This window comes from Heliconius melpomene, chromosome 13 (assembly GCF_056956725.1).
Source record: "Heliconius melpomene rosina isolate 202511_hmr_F chromosome 13, ASM5695672v1, whole genome shotgun sequence".
Taxonomy (NCBI): domain Eukaryota; kingdom Metazoa; phylum Arthropoda; class Insecta; order Lepidoptera; family Nymphalidae; genus Heliconius; species Heliconius melpomene.
This window is the reverse complement of record NC_140401.1, coordinates 18,230,720-18,250,134: the sequence shown is the minus strand read 5'-3', so window position 1 is coordinate 18,250,134 and position 19,415 is coordinate 18,230,720. Positions and strand designations below refer to the sequence as shown.

The window sequence follows — 19,415 nt, the reverse complement described above, 5'->3', positions numbered from 1 at the left end:
ACACTAATTAAAAATATTATTTTATTTAAGTTAATTATTCTTAGTTAAGATTATTAAATGGCATGCTCGATAATTATAATGAATTTAATTTTCAGATAACACTGGCTGGCATAGCGTGGGCGACGCTCGTGACGCTCAGTCTGTACGTAGTTAGGATGAACATAGACAACAAGGACTATCCCACATGCAAGTATTTTTGCAATTTCTCTTTACGAAAATATTGTCTTTGTAGAGGCTAGCCGGGGAAGTTAAATATTTAATATGTTTGCAGTTTCTCCCAATATTGTCATCTCTTCGCTCTGGTAACAAGGCAAAGCGCGGCGGTGAGTTTCGCCACTAAACGCCGCACACGCAAATCGCAATTCCTCGAGAATTGAGCGAATTCCCTACCCTGCCGTGTGCGGGATACAATGTGAAGCTGAAAAAAAAAATATTTAAATACTAGTTATTTCAAATAGAATCCATGTAATGTTTATGTTTTTAGGTCAGTTTGCAGCTCGCGCGCTCCCCAGCGCGGGCATGTTGAACTTCCTACAATCGTTTGTGTGTAACGTGAACAATGAGTGCGCGCTTATGGACGAGTTCGAGGAAGTACCGACGTATGAAAAATCTAGGTATAGCCAGTTCTTAGTATTAAATTAAAGAAAAATATTTATAGAGCTGGGAGTTTATATTTATTTTAAATATTGCAAAATATTTACTAACTTATGTCTTTAGGATTCCGTAATCTAAAGGAAATGACTGATCCTTATAAGATCCCTTTGTAATAATTACAGACTTATATATATAAGTTCATTTCGTACGGAATGTCTACGTTACGTTACGTCTACACTACGGAGAGTCGAAATCACACTAGACAGATTTTTTGAGACTATCGGCACGGCATGTGGCTGTAAACGCGATGGCTGTGGTCTCGATTCCCACTCGGCACAGTGAATTCTTTTCATTTCCTAGCTTTACTAACAAGACATTGACCGGTGTTGAGTTCCTCCTTGCCTCTCTTAAGTCCCAATATTTGGTTCCCAGGTTAACATCAATACAACACCAGCTGCAGCCGCTGTTTGACAACGCGACCGTGCTGCGCGCGGCGGGCGCGGCGCCACATGCCCTGCGACTGCTAGCTTCGCTCGCCGATGTGGCAGATCATCCTATGTTCGAGCAAATATCTAGTTAGTATCTTTGTTTTAAACATGGGTCCCTTCTCTCCAGAAAGGTCATAAAAAATGTAAGTCTCGCACAGAAATTATAAACGCTGCTACCGCTTACTACACTAACCTATATAGTCAATCAGACACACCGATGCAAAACGTGGCTACTTACTGTTGTACAGACACCTCTCCAATACAGCAGTTTACAGAAAAAGAAATCCTGACACAACTAATGAGACTTAAACCGGAGAAAAGCCCAGGACTAGACGGGGTTACAAACGAATGCTTCAAGGTCGCAAAGTCTACTATTGACACCAATCACTATCCTGTGGAATAAAATACTTGATGAAGAAGCTGTGCCGCACCATTGGGTGGAATCTGAAATTATCCTACTATATAAAAAAGGTGACCCAGCTGACATAGGCAATTACCGTCCCATAAGCCTCATGTCTTGTTTTTACAAATTATTTTCGTCCTGTCTTCTTGAAAGAATAGCCCCAGTCATCGATGCACACCAACCTATCGAACAAGCTGGATTCAGAAGTGGTTTCAGCACGATTGATCATATCCAAGTGGTAGACCAGGTGATAGAAAAATATTTAGAATTTAACAAACCATTATACATAGCTTTCATAGACTACAAAAAAAGCTTTCGACTCAATTTCACACGAAAGCATCTGGGAGTCGCTGAAAGCACTTAAAATAAAAGAAAAATATATTAATATTCTAAAATACATTTACAATAACACCACAAGTAGAGTTAGACTAGATAAAGTGGGAGAAGAAATTAACATAAAGAGAGGAGTCCGGCAAGGAGATCCAATTTCCCCAAAATTGTTTATAGCAGTTTTGCAACTCGTAATGGAAAAATGACAATGGCTTAATCAAGGCATTAATATGAACGGGCACTTCTTAAGTCATCTTAGATTTGCTGACGACATAATTTTATTCTCAGAAACCCCTTGTCAATTAAATAAAATGGTTAACGACTTAAACCAGGCCAGCATGAAAGTGGGATTAGACATGAACCTGGAAAAAACAAAAGTTATGACGAACCGCAGTGAAACCCCCATCTCGAGTTTGTAAAAAACTATGTATACCTAGGCAAACAGATGTCTTTGAGTAAAGAAAGAAACAGTCAAGAAATAAACCGACGAGTAGCAATTACCTGGAATAAGTTTTGGAACCATAAGGAAATACTCAAATCTCAACTTCCTCTGTCGACCAAGAAAATAGTGATGGATACAGCAATATTGCCATGCCTCACCTATGGGTGTCAAACTTGGACCTATGATCTGAAAACCAGGAATAAAATTCAGACTACCCAGAGAAGAATGGAGAGAAGTTGCCTAGGTTTAAAATTAAAAGACAAAGTTAAAAACGTTGACATCCGAAAAAAGACAAAAGTATGCGATGCCTTGACTTTTTCGCTGAAGGCAAAATGGAAGTGGGCGGGCCACTTAGCTCGATACCAAGATGACAGATGGACCCTAAGGTCAGTAAGGTGGTCAGGGCCAAGAGGCTCCAGAGCAAGAGGTCGACCAAAAACCAGATGGGTAGACAAAATAGTAGCGATGGCGGGTGGAAGTTGGCTGGACAAAACTAAGGATAGAGAGTCGTGGCATTCCTTGGTCCCCCAAGGCTTTTACCCGAAAGGGGTCCATACAATTAACAAATAATTAAAATAATGAATAATTTAAAATGACATGAAATATAACAATCAATAAATTAAATAATAACAAAACTTATTAAATCTAAATATATACTAATGATTAAATTTTTATAATTATAAATGTATCACTGTATGGAATTGAAATAAAGCTTATTATTATTTATTATTATTATTATTATCTTTGTTTTAATATTTCGTATTATAAATTATAAACAGTAATAATAAATATAATAGAAACTGCTTTTTGCATCTATAGGTACCTACCAATGTTATAAAGCTGTAGGCTAGTCGTGGTTGTGAATGTGATACCCACTCAAGGGAGTGAATTATTTTCATTTCTTCGCTCTGGTAACAAAACAAAGCGCTATTGTTCACGTAATATCTCGAAGGCAGTGGTCTTAACAATAGGTCCTATATTTTCTTGTATATAGTATTATATCCTTATATGCGTGATACAGCGAGATATTTGTTACTTGTACTAGGAATCGAATCCCTCTCGGGGAAATTTAATATTTCCCCGCACTGGTAACAAGAGAAAGCGCAGCATTGTTTAGGTAAACTCAGGTGATGGCTGATGCGCTGTATAACTAAATAACAAAGCCTCCAGAGGCTTCACCTTCACTATGTTAGTAGCTAAAATAAACATATTTATGTTTCAGAAAATGGTCTACGCGTGAGTGACATATTTAGAAACCCTCAAAGAATGAAAAGATACTTGGTTAAGGAGTTGGACATACCCGAAGACGTTTCAAATAGCATCCTCGACGCTGATATTGGTCTTGAAGGAGTAAGGAATGTTTCTTTTAGTTTAAATATCATACAAACAACAAATAAATATGCGATTTATTTTATAATAATAAATTGTAAATGCGACGCTTGTAGGTTGGCTTCCCACTCGGTGGATTGATTTTTTTATAGGAAACAATAGCTGTGGTAACGAGACAAAGCGCGACGGTTAGTTTCGATACTCAATACGCAATGTCTCTAAGTATGGGCGGAAAACAAGTAAGCTTAAGCCCGATAATAGTTTACATTATGGAGGCTTATAAAGGATTTATTGGAACTTTTTCCTACACATAATTAGCCATCTACATTTTTACTAATATATTTTAAAAATATTAACACATAAATGTTCCTTGCATATGTTTAAAGAGCCTTGACTTTTCGTATATTTTTATGACTTTACTCATATTCTGTGCTAATATATACTTAGATTATACTAATTTGAATTGTATAGCGTTAACATATTATTATTTAAATATTACACACTTGTAAAAAAAAACATAAAGGCAAATTTGTCATTGAAAATACATAAAAAATTTAAGCTATTCTAATATTTTAAATTATGATTTTTTTGTGCTATGTTTTCTTATATTTTTATAGTATTTTTTTTGGTTTCACGCAGTATGTCCAATATGCCTACATAAAAAGCAAAAGCATCCTAGTATTGAGACACTCCGTTTCGAGGCCTTGCGTTTAGATCCGCGTAACTCAACGCTGAGCTGTGTCTTGTTACCTATAGCGAGGAAATGTGAAAAATAATTAATTCCACCGATTAAAAATTGAACTCACACCGTCGCGTTTACAGTGAAACGGTCTAATGCCGCGCTATGACGGCCTCATTTATTCTGTACAGGAAATAGATATACAGCTACATAACTAATAGACTGGGATCCGGCCGTTGAATCCTGCATATACCAGTTTTCTTAATTAAACCTATATTAATGAATAATACATGATTAGTAGAACAGATTACACCTGGGTTGCCTGGAAGAATCCTGCCGCAATCACCTTTAATTACATTTTTTCGTAACTCGTTTTTGGAGAAAATTGCACCAATACGTTTTTTATATGAATCGCACATCATTTGAAAGATAATCCCATAAGGAATTGGAAAATTAAGGGTTGCCAGCTCTCAGTCTGCCGCAAGTCTAGGGTTGCCTGGTTTAAACATGTCACTAAATGTTAATAATTTGCACTCATGTGTTTTTTTAATGAATTATATATCAAATTAAAGCTTATTTTTTTCTGAACACTATAAAACAGGGTTGCCTGGAAAATTCCTGCCGCAAACAGGGGTTGCCAGCGTTTGAAATATTTTATTCCGGTTCCGTTTGACTATGAGAATAGACGATGAAATGCGCAGTCTGCCTTATGTTTTAAAGTAAAATATTATATAATAGAAGGTCAATCTTAAAATCAATGTTTATTCTAATTGTTCAACTGTTAAATGATGATTTTAATCATATTAAGTACACGCAGAAAACTATTTAAAGATGAAATCATTCTTATTTTTCAAGTAAAATAATAATCCATAATATTGAGTCTTCGCAAAATTTATTTTATAAATAATAATATTTAGTTAAATAAAAGGATTATTTAAAACAACTAAATTATCTAATTAAGTAAATGTTTACAAATATCGATCTACTATAAGGTATTAATTACAACATGTTTCCTTAATATAATGAGAGGTGACAATTATCGCGGATATTTTTTTTATTAATTAAGAAAATGTGGAAAATTACATTTCAATAAACAATCTTTCTCTCTCTCTTCGCCCTCTGCTTGTTTGATTTGACAACGCCGTCCGTATCCGTAGAAAGAACTATGGCGCCCATCTTTTTGGTACGAATATTTACGTTTTTGCAAAGTAAATGAAAACTATTCAACTAATAAACACTATTAAAAAATATAGATAAAAAAATGTCGCTAGCAAGAACTTCTCCGTCTATGCTGATATTTTTTAAGGTATTTAGGTCTGAAAGAATTGTTCTTATAATTATAATAAAGCGTAATCACTCACTAACTCTTGCCTCAGTTTTGATTATACTAAGTTAGGGAAACTTAGTATAATCAAAACTGAGGCAACTCCCACGGCCACAATTGTCTACATTTTATTAAACTATATAATATTAAATATTAAAGTATACTTACGTTTTGCATTAGAAAATAATTAAAAAATACTTCTTTATATTTTTGTTTTAAAACAATGAACTTTTTGTAATACTGTAAATGATAACTGTGCATTGTGTCACTATTTAAAAAAATGTCACTGTATTTAAAATTCATTTTTTGGCGAAACAATAACATAATTTTACACTTTTGGAGAGATTCCTTGTTAAATTCTATCACATTTTCACTCCTGCCGCACAAAAAACACATCTTCATTTTTGTCAAGTAAAAACGTCTTTACTCCAAAACGAAAGGTAAGTAACTAAGTAATATGCTCAAAAACATCTCATTTGGCCATCTGCACTTTCATTGCATTTAGAAACAATACATCTTCGAAAATAATTTTATTGCATTTGGTTTGCTTTGTATCGCGCCGCAAAATGTTTATCTATAGTAAAAAATAGCCAACTACTCTTGGTCATAAACCGTAAATAGCGTTTATTAGTCGGCATTACTGTCGGATTTTCTTCGAATTTATTTTGCTAACTTAGTTTTGTTTATTATAATTGTATTATATATATTTCTTTCCTATGCAAATTATTAAAAACTGCGTGAGAAAAAAAAAATTGCGGCAAGCCTTGTCAAATCAAACAAGTAGAGGACGAAGAGAGAGAGAGTTCATTGAAATGTATTTTTCAATATAATTAATAAAAAAAATATCCGCAATAATGGTCACCCTTCATTATATTAAGGGAACATGATGTATATGTATATATATTAATAGTTTATAGTAGATCAATATTTGTAAACATTTATTTAACTAGATAATTTAATTGTTTCAAAATGGTAATTTAAATTAATAAATAAATATTAGTATTTAGAAAATAGATTTTGCAAAGACTCAATATTATAGATTCATTATTTTACTTTAAAAATAAGGATGATTTCTTCTGCCCCATGATCTTTAAATAGTTTTCTGCGTGTACTTAATATGATTAAAATCATCATTTAACAGGTGAACAATTAGAATAAACATTGATTTTAAGATTGACCTTCTATTATATAATATTTTACTTTAAAACATGAGGCAGGCCGCGCATTTCATCGTCTATTCTCATAGTCAAACGGAACCGGAATAAAATATTTCAAACGCTGGCAACCCCTGTTTGCGGCAGGAATTTTCCAGGCAACCCTGTTTTATAGTGTTCAGAAAAAATAAGCTTTAATTTGATATATAATTCATTAAAAAAACACATGAGTGCAAAATATTAACATTTAGTGACATGTTTAAACCAGGCAACCCTAGACTTGCGGCAGACTGAGAGCTGGCAACCCTTAATTTTCCAATTCCTTATGGGATTATCTTTCAAATGATGTGCGATTCATATAAAAAACGTATTGGTGCAATTTTCTCCAAAAACGAGTTACGAAAAAATGTAATTAAAGGTGATTGCGGCAGGATTCTTCCAGGCAACCCAGGTGTAATCTGTTCTACTAATCATGTATTATTCATTAATATAGATGTAATTAAGAAAACTGGTATATGCAGGATTCAACGGCCGGATCCCAGGGTATAAACGAAAGTTTAAAGGGACCAGTTGAACCTTGATTTGTTTTTTTTAATACGTCTATAATTTCAATATATACTTGTATTTCTTCAGATTGACGCTGTATCCCATAGTAGGGTAGGCAGAGGGAACTTGAGAACCTAATGTAAAGACAGTCCGATTCCATTAAGACACCTCCGTTCTCCACTTTCCGCTGAATTCTCGAGAAGGCATTGGCATTGGCATTGCTTGTCTCAACACAATGGCGAAATTCAAAGCCGTTTTGCCTCGCGAGAATGAAATTTTTAATGTGATGAAAATATTTATTATTTTATTTAAAGTAAAAAAAAATATTTTCATGTTATATTTTTCAGATAATGCAAGGAACCTTAGACAAATGTAGCATCGACTCTATAAAGAAGACTATAAAAATGACCAATGAGGGGCATTTAACCATTTTCGTCAACAAACTGTGTGCAGTCGAAACCGAAATGATTCAAAATCTAGTCAAAGAATTACTAATGCAAGTGGATTTAGGAAAATATGTTACCATGGTTTGTTTCGACTTTATTAATTGTTCTTCGCTTCACGCTGTTAAGTACGCAGTGTGAAGAACGGAACGGAACATCCCATTCACAGTCTGACGTAGTCCGACTCCAATATTTTATAATTTAATTTTCACGCTTGGTTCCAAACATAGCAGGTTAAACAGAGGGAACCTAGTGTTAAGACATTCCGTTCCCATTAAGCAATTCCGTTGCCCACTATCCGCCGAATTCTGGAGGCAATGCGTGTTGAGCGACGGTAGAGGGCAAGTGATAGGTACAGAGTACAGTATATATAAATATACTAAGTTGTATATCTTAATAATAAACCTATATAAACATACTATGCATATGTTTGGTTATTCACAGGTAGGTGAAATGTACTCCAAATTATCAGGAGACACAAGGCTCGTCCACATCGGCGCCATGTTGGATGCTGTGCCCAAAATGATGTCGATTGAGAACTTCTTACCGCCGGAATTTACTGTATTTGTGAAGGGCAGGGAGCCGGAGTTTAGTTACGTTAATTTAACTATGTAAGTGTATAATTTTATATTGCTAGTTTATTATTAATATTTTTAGAACATTTAACATTTAATTATATAACTGGATGATTCATACGTATTCTGCTACCATTTTCTTTAATTGTCATTCAATTCCAAGTGTTTTCTTTATTTCCAGGATAACCAAGGTAATGGATTTATTACAACCAACGTTTGGTGAAACCGAATCATTCAAAACGTTAAGAGAGTTTCTAGACACTACCGTTACAGGGTTCCAGTATTTGCACAAAATATTATCAAAACACTTTGATGAAGAAAACAATGTAAAAAAGAATACTGGTTTAGAAACTACTGCAAGATTGAAGAAAATATCATTAGTTTTTAGTAATATTGCTGAAGCTATATCAGAATTAGGGACAAGTGAAGCACCCGTTGATGTCTTTAATATGTAAGGTTAATTTTCTATGGCCCATTACACTATCAATACAGAAGTTGTGGGTACGTTCCCCTGTAAGGGAATGATTATATTTAAGGTATTTTCTTTTCTCCGTTCTGGCAAACGAAGCGCAGTGTTAAGTTCTACCATTCAACACGCAGTTCTGAAAATTGGACACTGTAGTGTATGTCGGAGAAGAAGGTGGTAAAAGATAACAAAAATAGACGAGTAGAACCTCTGACCATGTCCTGGCCTTTGGTTCTACTCGAAATACTAAATTAAATAAATAAGTAAATCTAAAACAAATAAATAAACCAAATAATAACTGGAAACGTAGTAAATTACAAGGAAAATAATAACAACATTAACTTATTGTTTAAATGACTTAAGGCTTGGAGCAGTGCCTGGGACTTGTGACCCCAGGAGTAGGCTTAAGGGATCCCTTTCCGATATATCAACACTCGCCTTTCACTGCTCCAGTCCAGTATAATTACAAATAGGTCTTAACATTCATAATTGAAATTGTCGAGGTTAACCAGCGGTGGAGCACGAGTAGTGCTCCGAGCCGTGGCAGACCCTCGACTGAGCGTAAAACACCCTCACGGCCTTTTATAAATTAACAATGACATTGACAACGGTGACGCGCGCAAAGTGGCGCCGCCGGAAGCTGACAAATACAGAACCATCAATTCAATAATTACAGCATTTTATTAACTCTTAAATGTTATTTCTAATTTTACTCCTTAAAACACCTTTTATAATTAATTAACTAATTATGAATTTATTCTCAATATTGAAATAAATTATCACCAGCCGACATTTATGGGTAACGGAGTGTCTTAACACTCGGCTCAGTCTGTATACCCGCTGTGCGGTAAAATGAAGTTGCTTAGAAAAATACGCTAAAATAAAGAAAAATCTTCACAAAACTCTTCATGCATGAGTTTTTTATTTAGATAATTAAAATGTTTATCACTTTCAGCTTGTCTCGTATAACAAGTTTCATATTTAAATGGTTGCCAAAAGAACACAAGAATGATATAATATTCTATTCTACACTATTAAGTAAACTAATAGAAACTGCAGACAGCGTGGTTGATATTAACATGCATTTAGAACAATTGGCCTTCAATGTGTCCTTGAGGAATCCTGAAGGAGTTAAAGTTTTTTTAAAATTGAAGCCAGAAATTATTGAAAAGGGCTTGCAAGCTTTAACTGATGCCGAAAGAACACAGGTTAGTTATTATATTTTTTAACCAACTTTAAAAAAATAACTTATCAGTTTGACTTGCATGTATGGAATTGGATATTTTTTGAGTATGATGATATGTTAAGGCTGCCAAGTACGTGTTCTGATTTTCGTAAATGTATGTCTGGCCATGGATTAAATGATGCATATTCCAACTCAGAGAACAGTATAAGATTTTATGTAAATTTTCCAACTTAGAAGTAATAAGGAAAATGTCGTACGAGTCGTTGATCCAAATCTAAAATGTTTGTAGGTTGTAAACGACAATGCAAATTATATATTATTTCCAATCGAATTACCTGTTTATTCCATCTTGATGCAGTGAGTCATCGTTTGACTTAAAACGCCACAGTTGTGGGTTCGATTCCTACTTTGGGGAAAAAAATGTTTTCGTTTCCCCGCTTTTCATTACCATGCGGGTGAAAAAGAAATTACTGTCTTTATGAAAATAATAAAACAACTAATATTAATATTTAACATTGCAGATTTTAACGTCTAAAATAAACAATCCTAGTGACATATTTTGTGATACAAATCGTTTAAAGAATATCTTCATGGTATCAAGAGATGAGGCGATAGTACTGAAGGCCCAATTATGCACCGACGCGTGGAAGAACTATATGAATGATTTTATTACGTCTTTTGGGATTTTCGATGTAAAGAATAGTGTAAGTGTGGATTTGGATAAATATAAATTATAATAGATGTAGAGACCATCACGACACAGTGGAATCTAATGTTAAGACACTCCGTTCCCCGCTTTCCTCTGAATTCTTGAGGCATTCCAGGATGAGTGGCAGAAACCAACGCCGAGCTTTTTCGTTATCAGTCTTCGCGTTTACAGTCGCATTCTTGTGCCTCTGCGCCACAACGACCATATCCATTTATAATTACAGTCAAAATATCATATCTTTTACAGATAAACACAATGGCGTCTCTATTTATTCTAAAAACACTAGGGAAAGATATAAGCGGTCAGTTGTATAGTATTGACAAAGACTTCCAAATATTGAAGAATTTTACTGAAAATATGAAAAGATTGGAATTAGAGGATAGACCAATTCTCAATTGGACGTACGTCCTTAAAACACCTCAAAATATTAAACTATTGGAATTATTTAGAAAGAAGTCTTACTTGGGTAAACATATGCTGTAAGTTATTTTTTATAACATAAGATTATAACATTAATATATAAAATATTTTTTCTTACACAGTAAATGGTATAGTTATATAGCGTCTGTAAAACGCAAAATTGACCTAAATATACACCATGTTGGCTCGCGGTGATGTTCTGAAATGACTGTCAAAACATGGTCAATGCCAATTGAATTATATTTAAAGTCACAAATGCCAACAACAGCATGTTTTATTTAATTTTCATATTGTTTTAAAAAATATACTATATCCTTGACTACACTTTAATTTCATGTATACGAAATATCGTGACGATAGGTTAAATAAGTGTAACAAACAAATAAAGTCATTTTATCTTTCGTTTTGTTATATTGAAAATTAATAAAATGAGGTTATCCTCCTTTCCAGTATAACAATCCATGGGGCTTTAGCAAAAGAAGTAGTCGGACAGAATCCTCTCTTAGAGTATAAAATTTCACCAACTTTAAAAAACATACAAATAATAATAGACGCTATTAACCAGCAACTTGAAACAGCGCCTAAAGATTTACAAGAGAAAGCCAAGGAATTATATCCATCAGTGGTTATGACTATTTTTAAAACAGCAATTAATGAACAGAAGGTAAGATTAAATATAAAATAAAAAGGTAAATTCATCTGTAGAGCTTAGATATTTTTTAGCTACGAGCATTTTGAATATAAAAGATTTAAAAATATCAATATTTACATTAAATACTTTTGGTATAATTATGAACTCTAAACACATCTAATTTCGATAATTCTCTTTAGTGTTACTCTGATAAATTATCGTGTATATCAACTTTGTTTTCTTTTATTATTTTTAACTGTTTTTATGAAACTTCTGTGCAATAAAATGTAATATGAATAATATTTATTTCTGTTGATCAAAATTTATACTATTTTTAGAGTTACAAAGCCTTAGCAACTCCATGTCAAGATATGTTATGTAATGGCGCTGAAGAAGCGTCCAATTATCTCAATTTTCCCGAAAACAATGATAAAGAAAACCTTGTGGAAACACTTTGCAATATTACAAAGGCAATCGACGACGGACTTGAAAGAGATTCAATTATTGGAAAAGCTGTAAGTATTTTTAGATAAGACTCGCGAATGTGTAAAACATTGCGCAGGAGAGAGACAACATTTTGTAATAAATATATTACTTACCCATTTAAAAATACAGCGTATTGATTACAAGCCACTTTATGTACAGGACCTAGAAATTTATAATTAATATTTTTATTTTATGGAGCGTATAGGATAAGGAAAAGCTACGCTACAAGTGTATTTTTTGCTCTGGTGTGCCAGAGCCATTCAACACGCAATGCCACCAAAATTCGGTGGAAAGTGGTGTACTAAAATATCTTAATAGGAATGAAATGTTTAGACAAGAGTGTTTTCTAGGTTCTCTCTGCCTACTTTGATATGTACTCGACACAGCGTACCTAACGTATTTGATATTTATAGATAAGAAAAATAAAAAACACAACACACAGTGTTCTAGATGGAATAAATTGGACCAAAATGATAACAGGTCTAAATACATTATATGAAAAGTTAAATAATGATTATACTTATGTATTTGAATATAAAACCTTTGGGATGGACGAAGAAATGCAGAAAAAAGTGGCACTGATGATGAAAGAGGCGAAGGGATATTGGTTCAATGCTAAGAATTGGAATAGACTGATGCATATCAGGTTAGTTTTATCAACTACAAGTTTTATATTAATTATCTTTACAAGTAACCTCGTTTACATGGATTTCAAAGCGTAAAATGGGAAAAATCTGGAACCTGCCTAATATCAATTTTCTACGCCGCGTAGTTTCGGCTGTGCGTTTTCTGTCAGTCAGTCGAGTATATAGAAATAATTTAATTTGAATATTAATAATTATTCTGTATCGATGTGATAGTGGATAGTTGTTTTATAGAACTCGTTAGGCAAGATGTGGCGTTGGGTTACCTATGGTTGGTATAATAACAGGCAAAGGTAGAGAACGCAATGATACATCACTGTATTCTTATTATATACCCCCTATGAAATAGTTACTAGTACACGTTAAAAACATAAATTAGAATATGAGACAACTATAAATAGAATTTTTAACTTTTTACCTATCTTTTTAAACACCTTTGTATCTACAAGAATAATAACTGGAAACATTTTTCAGTATAAAACTAGGTCTCCGTTTCCTAGATCTCCTCGACCGAGGCGTTTTCGATCTAAACGAAGAATCATGGCTACGATTAAAATACAGTTTATTTGTAGCTACTGGGCCAATGGTTGTAGCTGATGACATTATACGGCTTATTGCAGGTATGGAGTTTGAACTTTTATTTAATTACATGTAGAAAGACAGAAATAGAGTGATACTTAGTGGATAATTTAGTTAGTTAGGACCAAGGTCCTAAGCTAAACTGGTCACAAGATTTTAGAACGAAACTAAAAAAGAAGTTGATAAAGCAGCTTGGATGTGCATTCTAGTGTATAAAGAAATGGTGGGAGGAAATGTTACTCAAGATCTGGTTACTTATGTCAGAGAGTGTAACTACATAAATCACTTTAAGTTCCATTACCCGAAAAAATAGAAAAGTGAGAAATTATAACAACTGTCAAAAACATTTCGAATACACCGTAGCGACATAATTAACCTACAATATATTTTTATATCCTTTTGTTCTAGATATAGCAAGAAACGATACTACCTCTACAAGTGTACCTCCTAAGACTGCCCTCGCTTTACAGAACATACTACCTAATTTGCCACATTTAATTACCGACTTGGCTGATATAGTTGAGAAGAATGATACTGATGTAAGAATTTAAACGAACATGTTTTGTAGCTCGTTGTTTTTTATAAATCTCAGGTTCAAGCAACCTAATAGTCCCGGTCCTCCAACATATATATATATAACGAAAGTAAATCTTTATAGTGTAAATTGTAATAACAGTAAAACTTCATATTATATATAGATCTACAAAAATTTCATATCTAATAATTTCCAGGTAACTCCAATAGTCGCCCTCCTAAATGGCCCTGAACCTTGGCCTTGTAGCACTGTGAGTTTAACGCACTCCCTACCACTGAGCAGCGAGGCGCGCACTTCCCTATTATCGCTTGAAACACTACTGTGTTTCGATATAAGTATTAAGAAAGAATGGGAGATGTATTTGGCTGATAAACATGCAGATATTTTTGTAAGTATTAATTCGGTTTTGGTAGGTAGGAACCCACTAAGGGTGGAAAACAGAACAGTAACATATTTAGACATTGTGTTTTCAGTGGCACCTAGCTTTACTGAACCCCATCAAAAATATAATTCACAATATAAATATTCCTTCGAATAGGATACTTACTGATTACAACAATTTTTTTTTGCACCACACCATGCCTGCTCTTTTCAATCGATCCTTTTGATTAGGTTGCCTGGAAGAAAACACTATTAGTGATAAGGCAACTAATAATGTTTTATTGTAAAGCGTTCTTTGTCAATTGTGTCAAATAAAGAGTCTATGTGGTATGTGACTGTCAATGCGACGGATCTGTGATTCCCACTCTGATGAATAAATCATTTTCATTTCGCTCTGGTAACTAGACCAGACGGGCATTGGGTTCCGGCTCTTAACACGCATCGGTGCTTAGCGCTCATAGTGTTTTAACACAAGGTCCACAATCATAATTCCCTCCGCAATCTTGATATAAACGGGATATGGCGTGTAAGTAAAAAAATAGATTAAAAAAAATTATGTCACACAAATTTTAAAACATTTTTCTAGAAAAAGCTAGCATGGAATACAACAGTGTATGCAGAAAGCGTATTTTTAAAATTCTCTGCAGCTTTCGACTCGTCTGTACGAGATTTGGATGAAATTAACGAAATATTACAAATAGCTTTCGACGAGGACGAAGAAGCTTCTTTTATATCTGCGGTGAAACATGTTATGGACGTATTTCATAGTACAACTGGTGATAATACTCTAAGGTATATTATAAATATTTATATAAAATTATATATATATATATATAGAAAAAAAAGAATATTGTCTTTTAATATATTTTGAACAATATAGTTCGTTTTTAAAATTTTAAATAATTGTAGTTTTCACTAAAATCTATAATATATCTAATATCATCTTCGCAGGTCCTTAAAGGTATATGAACAGTTTCCTTATTATTTGCTCATTTCTTTTATTTTTACTATAACTTAATTAAAAACTATAACAAATTAAAACCTTCCAGAAATTTCTTTACCAAACTTGACACAGTACTAAACTCAATAAACACAACCGACCTGGACTCCGTTTCTCTCAACACCATCTGGAAGACTTACCTGAACTGTTCGGAAGATTGTCGAAGAGTCGGAAGAGCAGCTTGGAAGTACACGCTAGAGTATATAGCAATGGTGGGAGGAAACGTGACACAAGATCTGGTTACTTATGTTAGAGAGAGTAATGGTATGATGTTAATGTTTTTGTTCAGTATTGTAAGGATTAAGTGACTTATTTCATTTTTATTCTCTTAAAGTCATAAGTCGTCAAAAAGTAAACTACCGTTTTTGTTCTTGTTTTAGAGCAAAATGCAACTTTTCTACAATTATTGGGATTCACTAGAAACACAGGACTGTACATGCTCTACGATAAGCTACCGGACTTCATCGGTGTACTTATTCATTCGTACTTTGACCTTGGGTTCCTCAATCAGGTAATCTATATATATATATATATATATTTATAAAAGAACATACTCTCACTGACCGAGGTAAGATGCACGCACAGCCGTAACCGCTGATAATAGAAACGTGAAATTTTGATAGATATTTATTTTTATAACGTGGACACCCATTAAGAAAAGATTTTGAAAATTTTTAACCCTGAAGGGGTGAAATAGGGGTTGATAGTTTGTATGAAAAAATCTTTAAATCGCCACCGATTTTTATAAAATTTGAAATTTAGACTTAAGAGTCTCGTACAGACGAGTCGAAAGCTGCAGAGAATTTTAAAAATACGCTTTCTGCATACACTGTTGTATTCCATGCTAGCTTAAAAATATTTCATTGAACTCATGTTTCACGGAAAAAGATCGCTTATTATTTATATTACAACATTTTCTACAGATACGGCGGGCATCACTCGCTCATTTCTGGGACTGTGATGAAGTGCTGCTGGCTTTGAATCCCGGACCCGACAGTCCAATCAATGCGGCCGCATTGAAACTTGTACAGCCGTTCATATGTCCTTCTTTATTACACTGGATATCAATGCCTAGAGGGGATAATATCTTAATTGATGTTTTTACTAAACCAGTATGTATATTACTTAAAAATACTAAATTCTATCAATATTCTTATTTTGATTTTAATGAAGATGATAGTGATCTATACCTTTATGTTATCTTTAAAGCATCCTATATTTTTTTAATGTGGGTCTTGAAGAACTAAGGAAAGAAAAATATTTAAAAAGGCATAAAAATATGACCGTATCAGAAATTGAAGCCGGCGTGTCTTGGAAACCGGCCAAGTAAAAATCATCCTTCTGTTGAAAAATAAAAAAATATATTTCTAACAAGCATAGAAGAATATCTATATTTATTATAGCATTTGGAACGTGTTGCATAATTTATCTTAGATTAGGTGTAAAATCCCAAGCCATAGCTAACAAAACGTGTTTTAAGGAATGACAGAATTTCAATATTTTTAATTAATTATAGGTAATTATAAGTTTTTCTTTAGCTTCACGTATACTGCGTAATACTCCCATTTAGCAGAGTAGGCAGAACGAACCTATAGTGTTAAAATATTCCGTTCCCATTAGGACACTTTCGTTCCTCACTTTCTGCCGCTAGAGGCATTCGATTCGATCCTACAACCTGTCGCGTTTAGAGTCACACACTTGTACCCCTGCACCACGACTGGCCTCTATTATAAATATTTTAAGTAATAATGGAAACAATATGAAATTACTATGTTTTATTTTCAGCAATATCTTTTCTATACTTTAGAAGTAGGCAACTTATCAAGCACCTATAGCAACACTTACAGTAAAACAAAAGAACTAACCTCATTATTAAAGAATATATCCAAAAAGAACGAAACAAAACCTCAAAATTATGATCTAAAATCTTTGCAAGACAAATTAGAAAAATCAATAGACACTCTCCTTTCGTACGAAATTAATGGAACTGATAAATCTTATCAATTATTCAATGAAGGAAATAAAAAACATATTGCATCTTCCATATATCTTACAAGAGTTGTAGCAACTATTACCAAAATGGTCACAAAACTAAATAATTTCGCGATAACTACTGATGAAGGAGAAAATTTAAAAAATTTAGAAGAAGAATTAGCTATTATTCAAAAAATATTTAAAAGGAGACCCGCAGAAGCGTTAGCATTTCATTTCGATTTAATAACAAACATTTTATTAAATAATAATAAAGAATTTAAAATGGTAGATATCATGAAAGACGTGTGTGAACTATCGAAGACTAAAGATAATTCCAAAAATATTTTAGTTGAAACGGAAAGAGTAAAAATTCAAATTTGTGCGAAACAGTATAATAAAATTTATAATGAGATACAACATGTGATAGATGATGATTACGATGAAACTAAAAACAGTTTAGTAAATTTGGTGAATACATACAAAAATGAAAGTGATAATATTACTGATATTTTTAATTTTTTTAGTGAAAGGTAATTATACATCTTATCTTATTTTTAATTTATTATATACTCAAATTCACTTTTTCCTCGAATTAGAGATCCGAGCGAAGTAGTATATAAAATATATATAGTATAGAAAACATTTCTTTCTCCTAAGTGGGAATCGAACCCGGAACAAGATAACCCTTTTATTTATTTAATTTCTATTCAATAATATTTTCAGAACAGAATTACTAAACAGTTTAAGACAATCAATTAAATATTCCTTTGACTTAGGAGTACCAATTTATTTAAAATACCTACAAAATAATTTAAAACACTATGATATTATCCTGAGTTTTCTGTCGGGAGACAACTGGTGGGAGGAACTCAGGAAGCTGTATAATGGACCGAAAGCGACTAACTTCTTTAATGTATTGGAAGCGGGATTTGATATAGCTGAAGATGTTCTTCACCATTTGGATAAAATACATGTAAGTTGATATACTTACTATATTAATATAGTATGTATGCACAACATCGTGAAACTTGTTCTTTTGTCTTTTTATATAATACAGTTGTTTACTTTTGTGTCATTGACTTATTTAAATTGTTTGCTTAAAAGTTGGTTATATTATTCTATGTATAAGGCTGCTTAGAAGCAAGCAGCCTTTTAGATAGCTACATGTTGTGTTAATCGAATTTCAATATAAATATTTTATCGTGGCTTATTTAAATCATTAACCATATTTTTAAAAGACACTAATACATCTTTTCCAATATTCGTTTTCCAGTTGGTTCGTCTCCTCCGGGACATAAACATGAATAACACGTCAGCTTTCTGCCAACACAATATAACCCTCTCGGAGTACATACCAGATGGCAGTGGCGCACTCTCCGCTCTCCACCGACAGATATGCGATACGGAAAATAGTGAATTGTATAAGGAAATACCGCCAATGATGTTTGCATCACAGGTGAGCCTTTTCATTTGAATGTCATAGTCTTTTAAAATAATTTTGTGCTATGGCAATTTGTTGTACCTATACCTCCTGCCTTTGAGATTCAGAACATAAGCTATAGTCCTTTGAATAACTAAGCCAAGGAAGTATTACACCTAACACCCTTGTACGCAAATTTTGGCTTCTTAAACAAATTATATAGTACAATTTCTAGCTCTATAAATTAATGATACCAAGCATTTATTTTAAATAAAAGTATGACATTAAGGAAAAACTCACATAAATTTAAACATATTTTTTAATGAACAGGGCTACGATGACAATTTGAAAATCACTCCCGATGTTAATTACGAGAACCTTTACTCCGATATTTCTCGTACCGAATTTAATCTCAAGAAAATAAGTAAGGGTCTACATTACCCCACAAAACCATCGTGGATGACAAAAGAAAAGCTGAAAATGTTAAGAAATACTGTTTTACAGTTATTATCTAAAGAATCTCTTATCAAGATATCATTTGGCGTTATCAGTAACTTCGTTGATGCTGGCACGTTGTTAATTAATAATTCGTGAGTATTATTTGTTTATTTGTTCGTTTTTAAAAGAAACGCGTAATTGCCCAACCACCAAAACCCTTGTTTTAACAAGGGTTTTAG

The 19,415-nt window shown here is 33.2% G+C and overlaps 1 protein-coding gene across 2 annotated transcripts in view; it reads left to right on the top strand.

Moving 5' to 3' along the window:
• Positions 1-19,415, top strand: part of LOC146533242 (uncharacterized) — a 70,741-nt gene that overhangs the window by 16,760 nt on the left and 34,566 nt on the right. For both annotated transcript variants that reach the window (XR_014878646.1, XM_085196291.1), the window contains exons 3-26: positions 96-186; positions 485-614; positions 1,027-1,169; positions 3,480-3,607; positions 7,637-7,816; positions 8,177-8,343; positions 8,489-8,758; positions 9,729-9,981; positions 10,481-10,663; positions 10,915-11,147; positions 11,539-11,752; positions 12,058-12,234; positions 12,619-12,851; positions 13,324-13,469; positions 13,837-13,967; positions 14,160-14,351; positions 14,931-15,136; positions 15,394-15,608; positions 15,725-15,855; positions 16,268-16,456; positions 17,130-17,848; positions 18,042-18,291; positions 18,592-18,774; positions 19,069-19,328. Coding sequence is in view for 1 of the 2 variants with exons in the window: in XM_085196291.1 (XP_085052417.1) it covers positions 96-186; positions 485-614; positions 1,027-1,169; positions 3,480-3,607; positions 7,637-7,816; positions 8,177-8,343; positions 8,489-8,758; positions 9,729-9,981; positions 10,481-10,663; positions 10,915-11,147; positions 11,539-11,752; positions 12,058-12,234; positions 12,619-12,851; positions 13,324-13,469; positions 13,837-13,967; positions 14,160-14,351; positions 14,931-15,136; positions 15,394-15,608; positions 15,725-15,855; positions 16,268-16,456; positions 17,130-17,848; positions 18,042-18,291; positions 18,592-18,774; positions 19,069-19,328 (5,024 nt within the window). In the remaining variant the exon portion in view is untranslated. The remainder of the gene's footprint in view (positions 1-95; positions 187-484; positions 615-1,026; positions 1,170-3,479; positions 3,608-7,636; positions 7,817-8,176; positions 8,344-8,488; positions 8,759-9,728; positions 9,982-10,480; positions 10,664-10,914; positions 11,148-11,538; positions 11,753-12,057; positions 12,235-12,618; positions 12,852-13,323; positions 13,470-13,836; positions 13,968-14,159; positions 14,352-14,930; positions 15,137-15,393; positions 15,609-15,724; positions 15,856-16,267; positions 16,457-17,129; positions 17,849-18,041; positions 18,292-18,591; positions 18,775-19,068; positions 19,329-19,415) is intronic.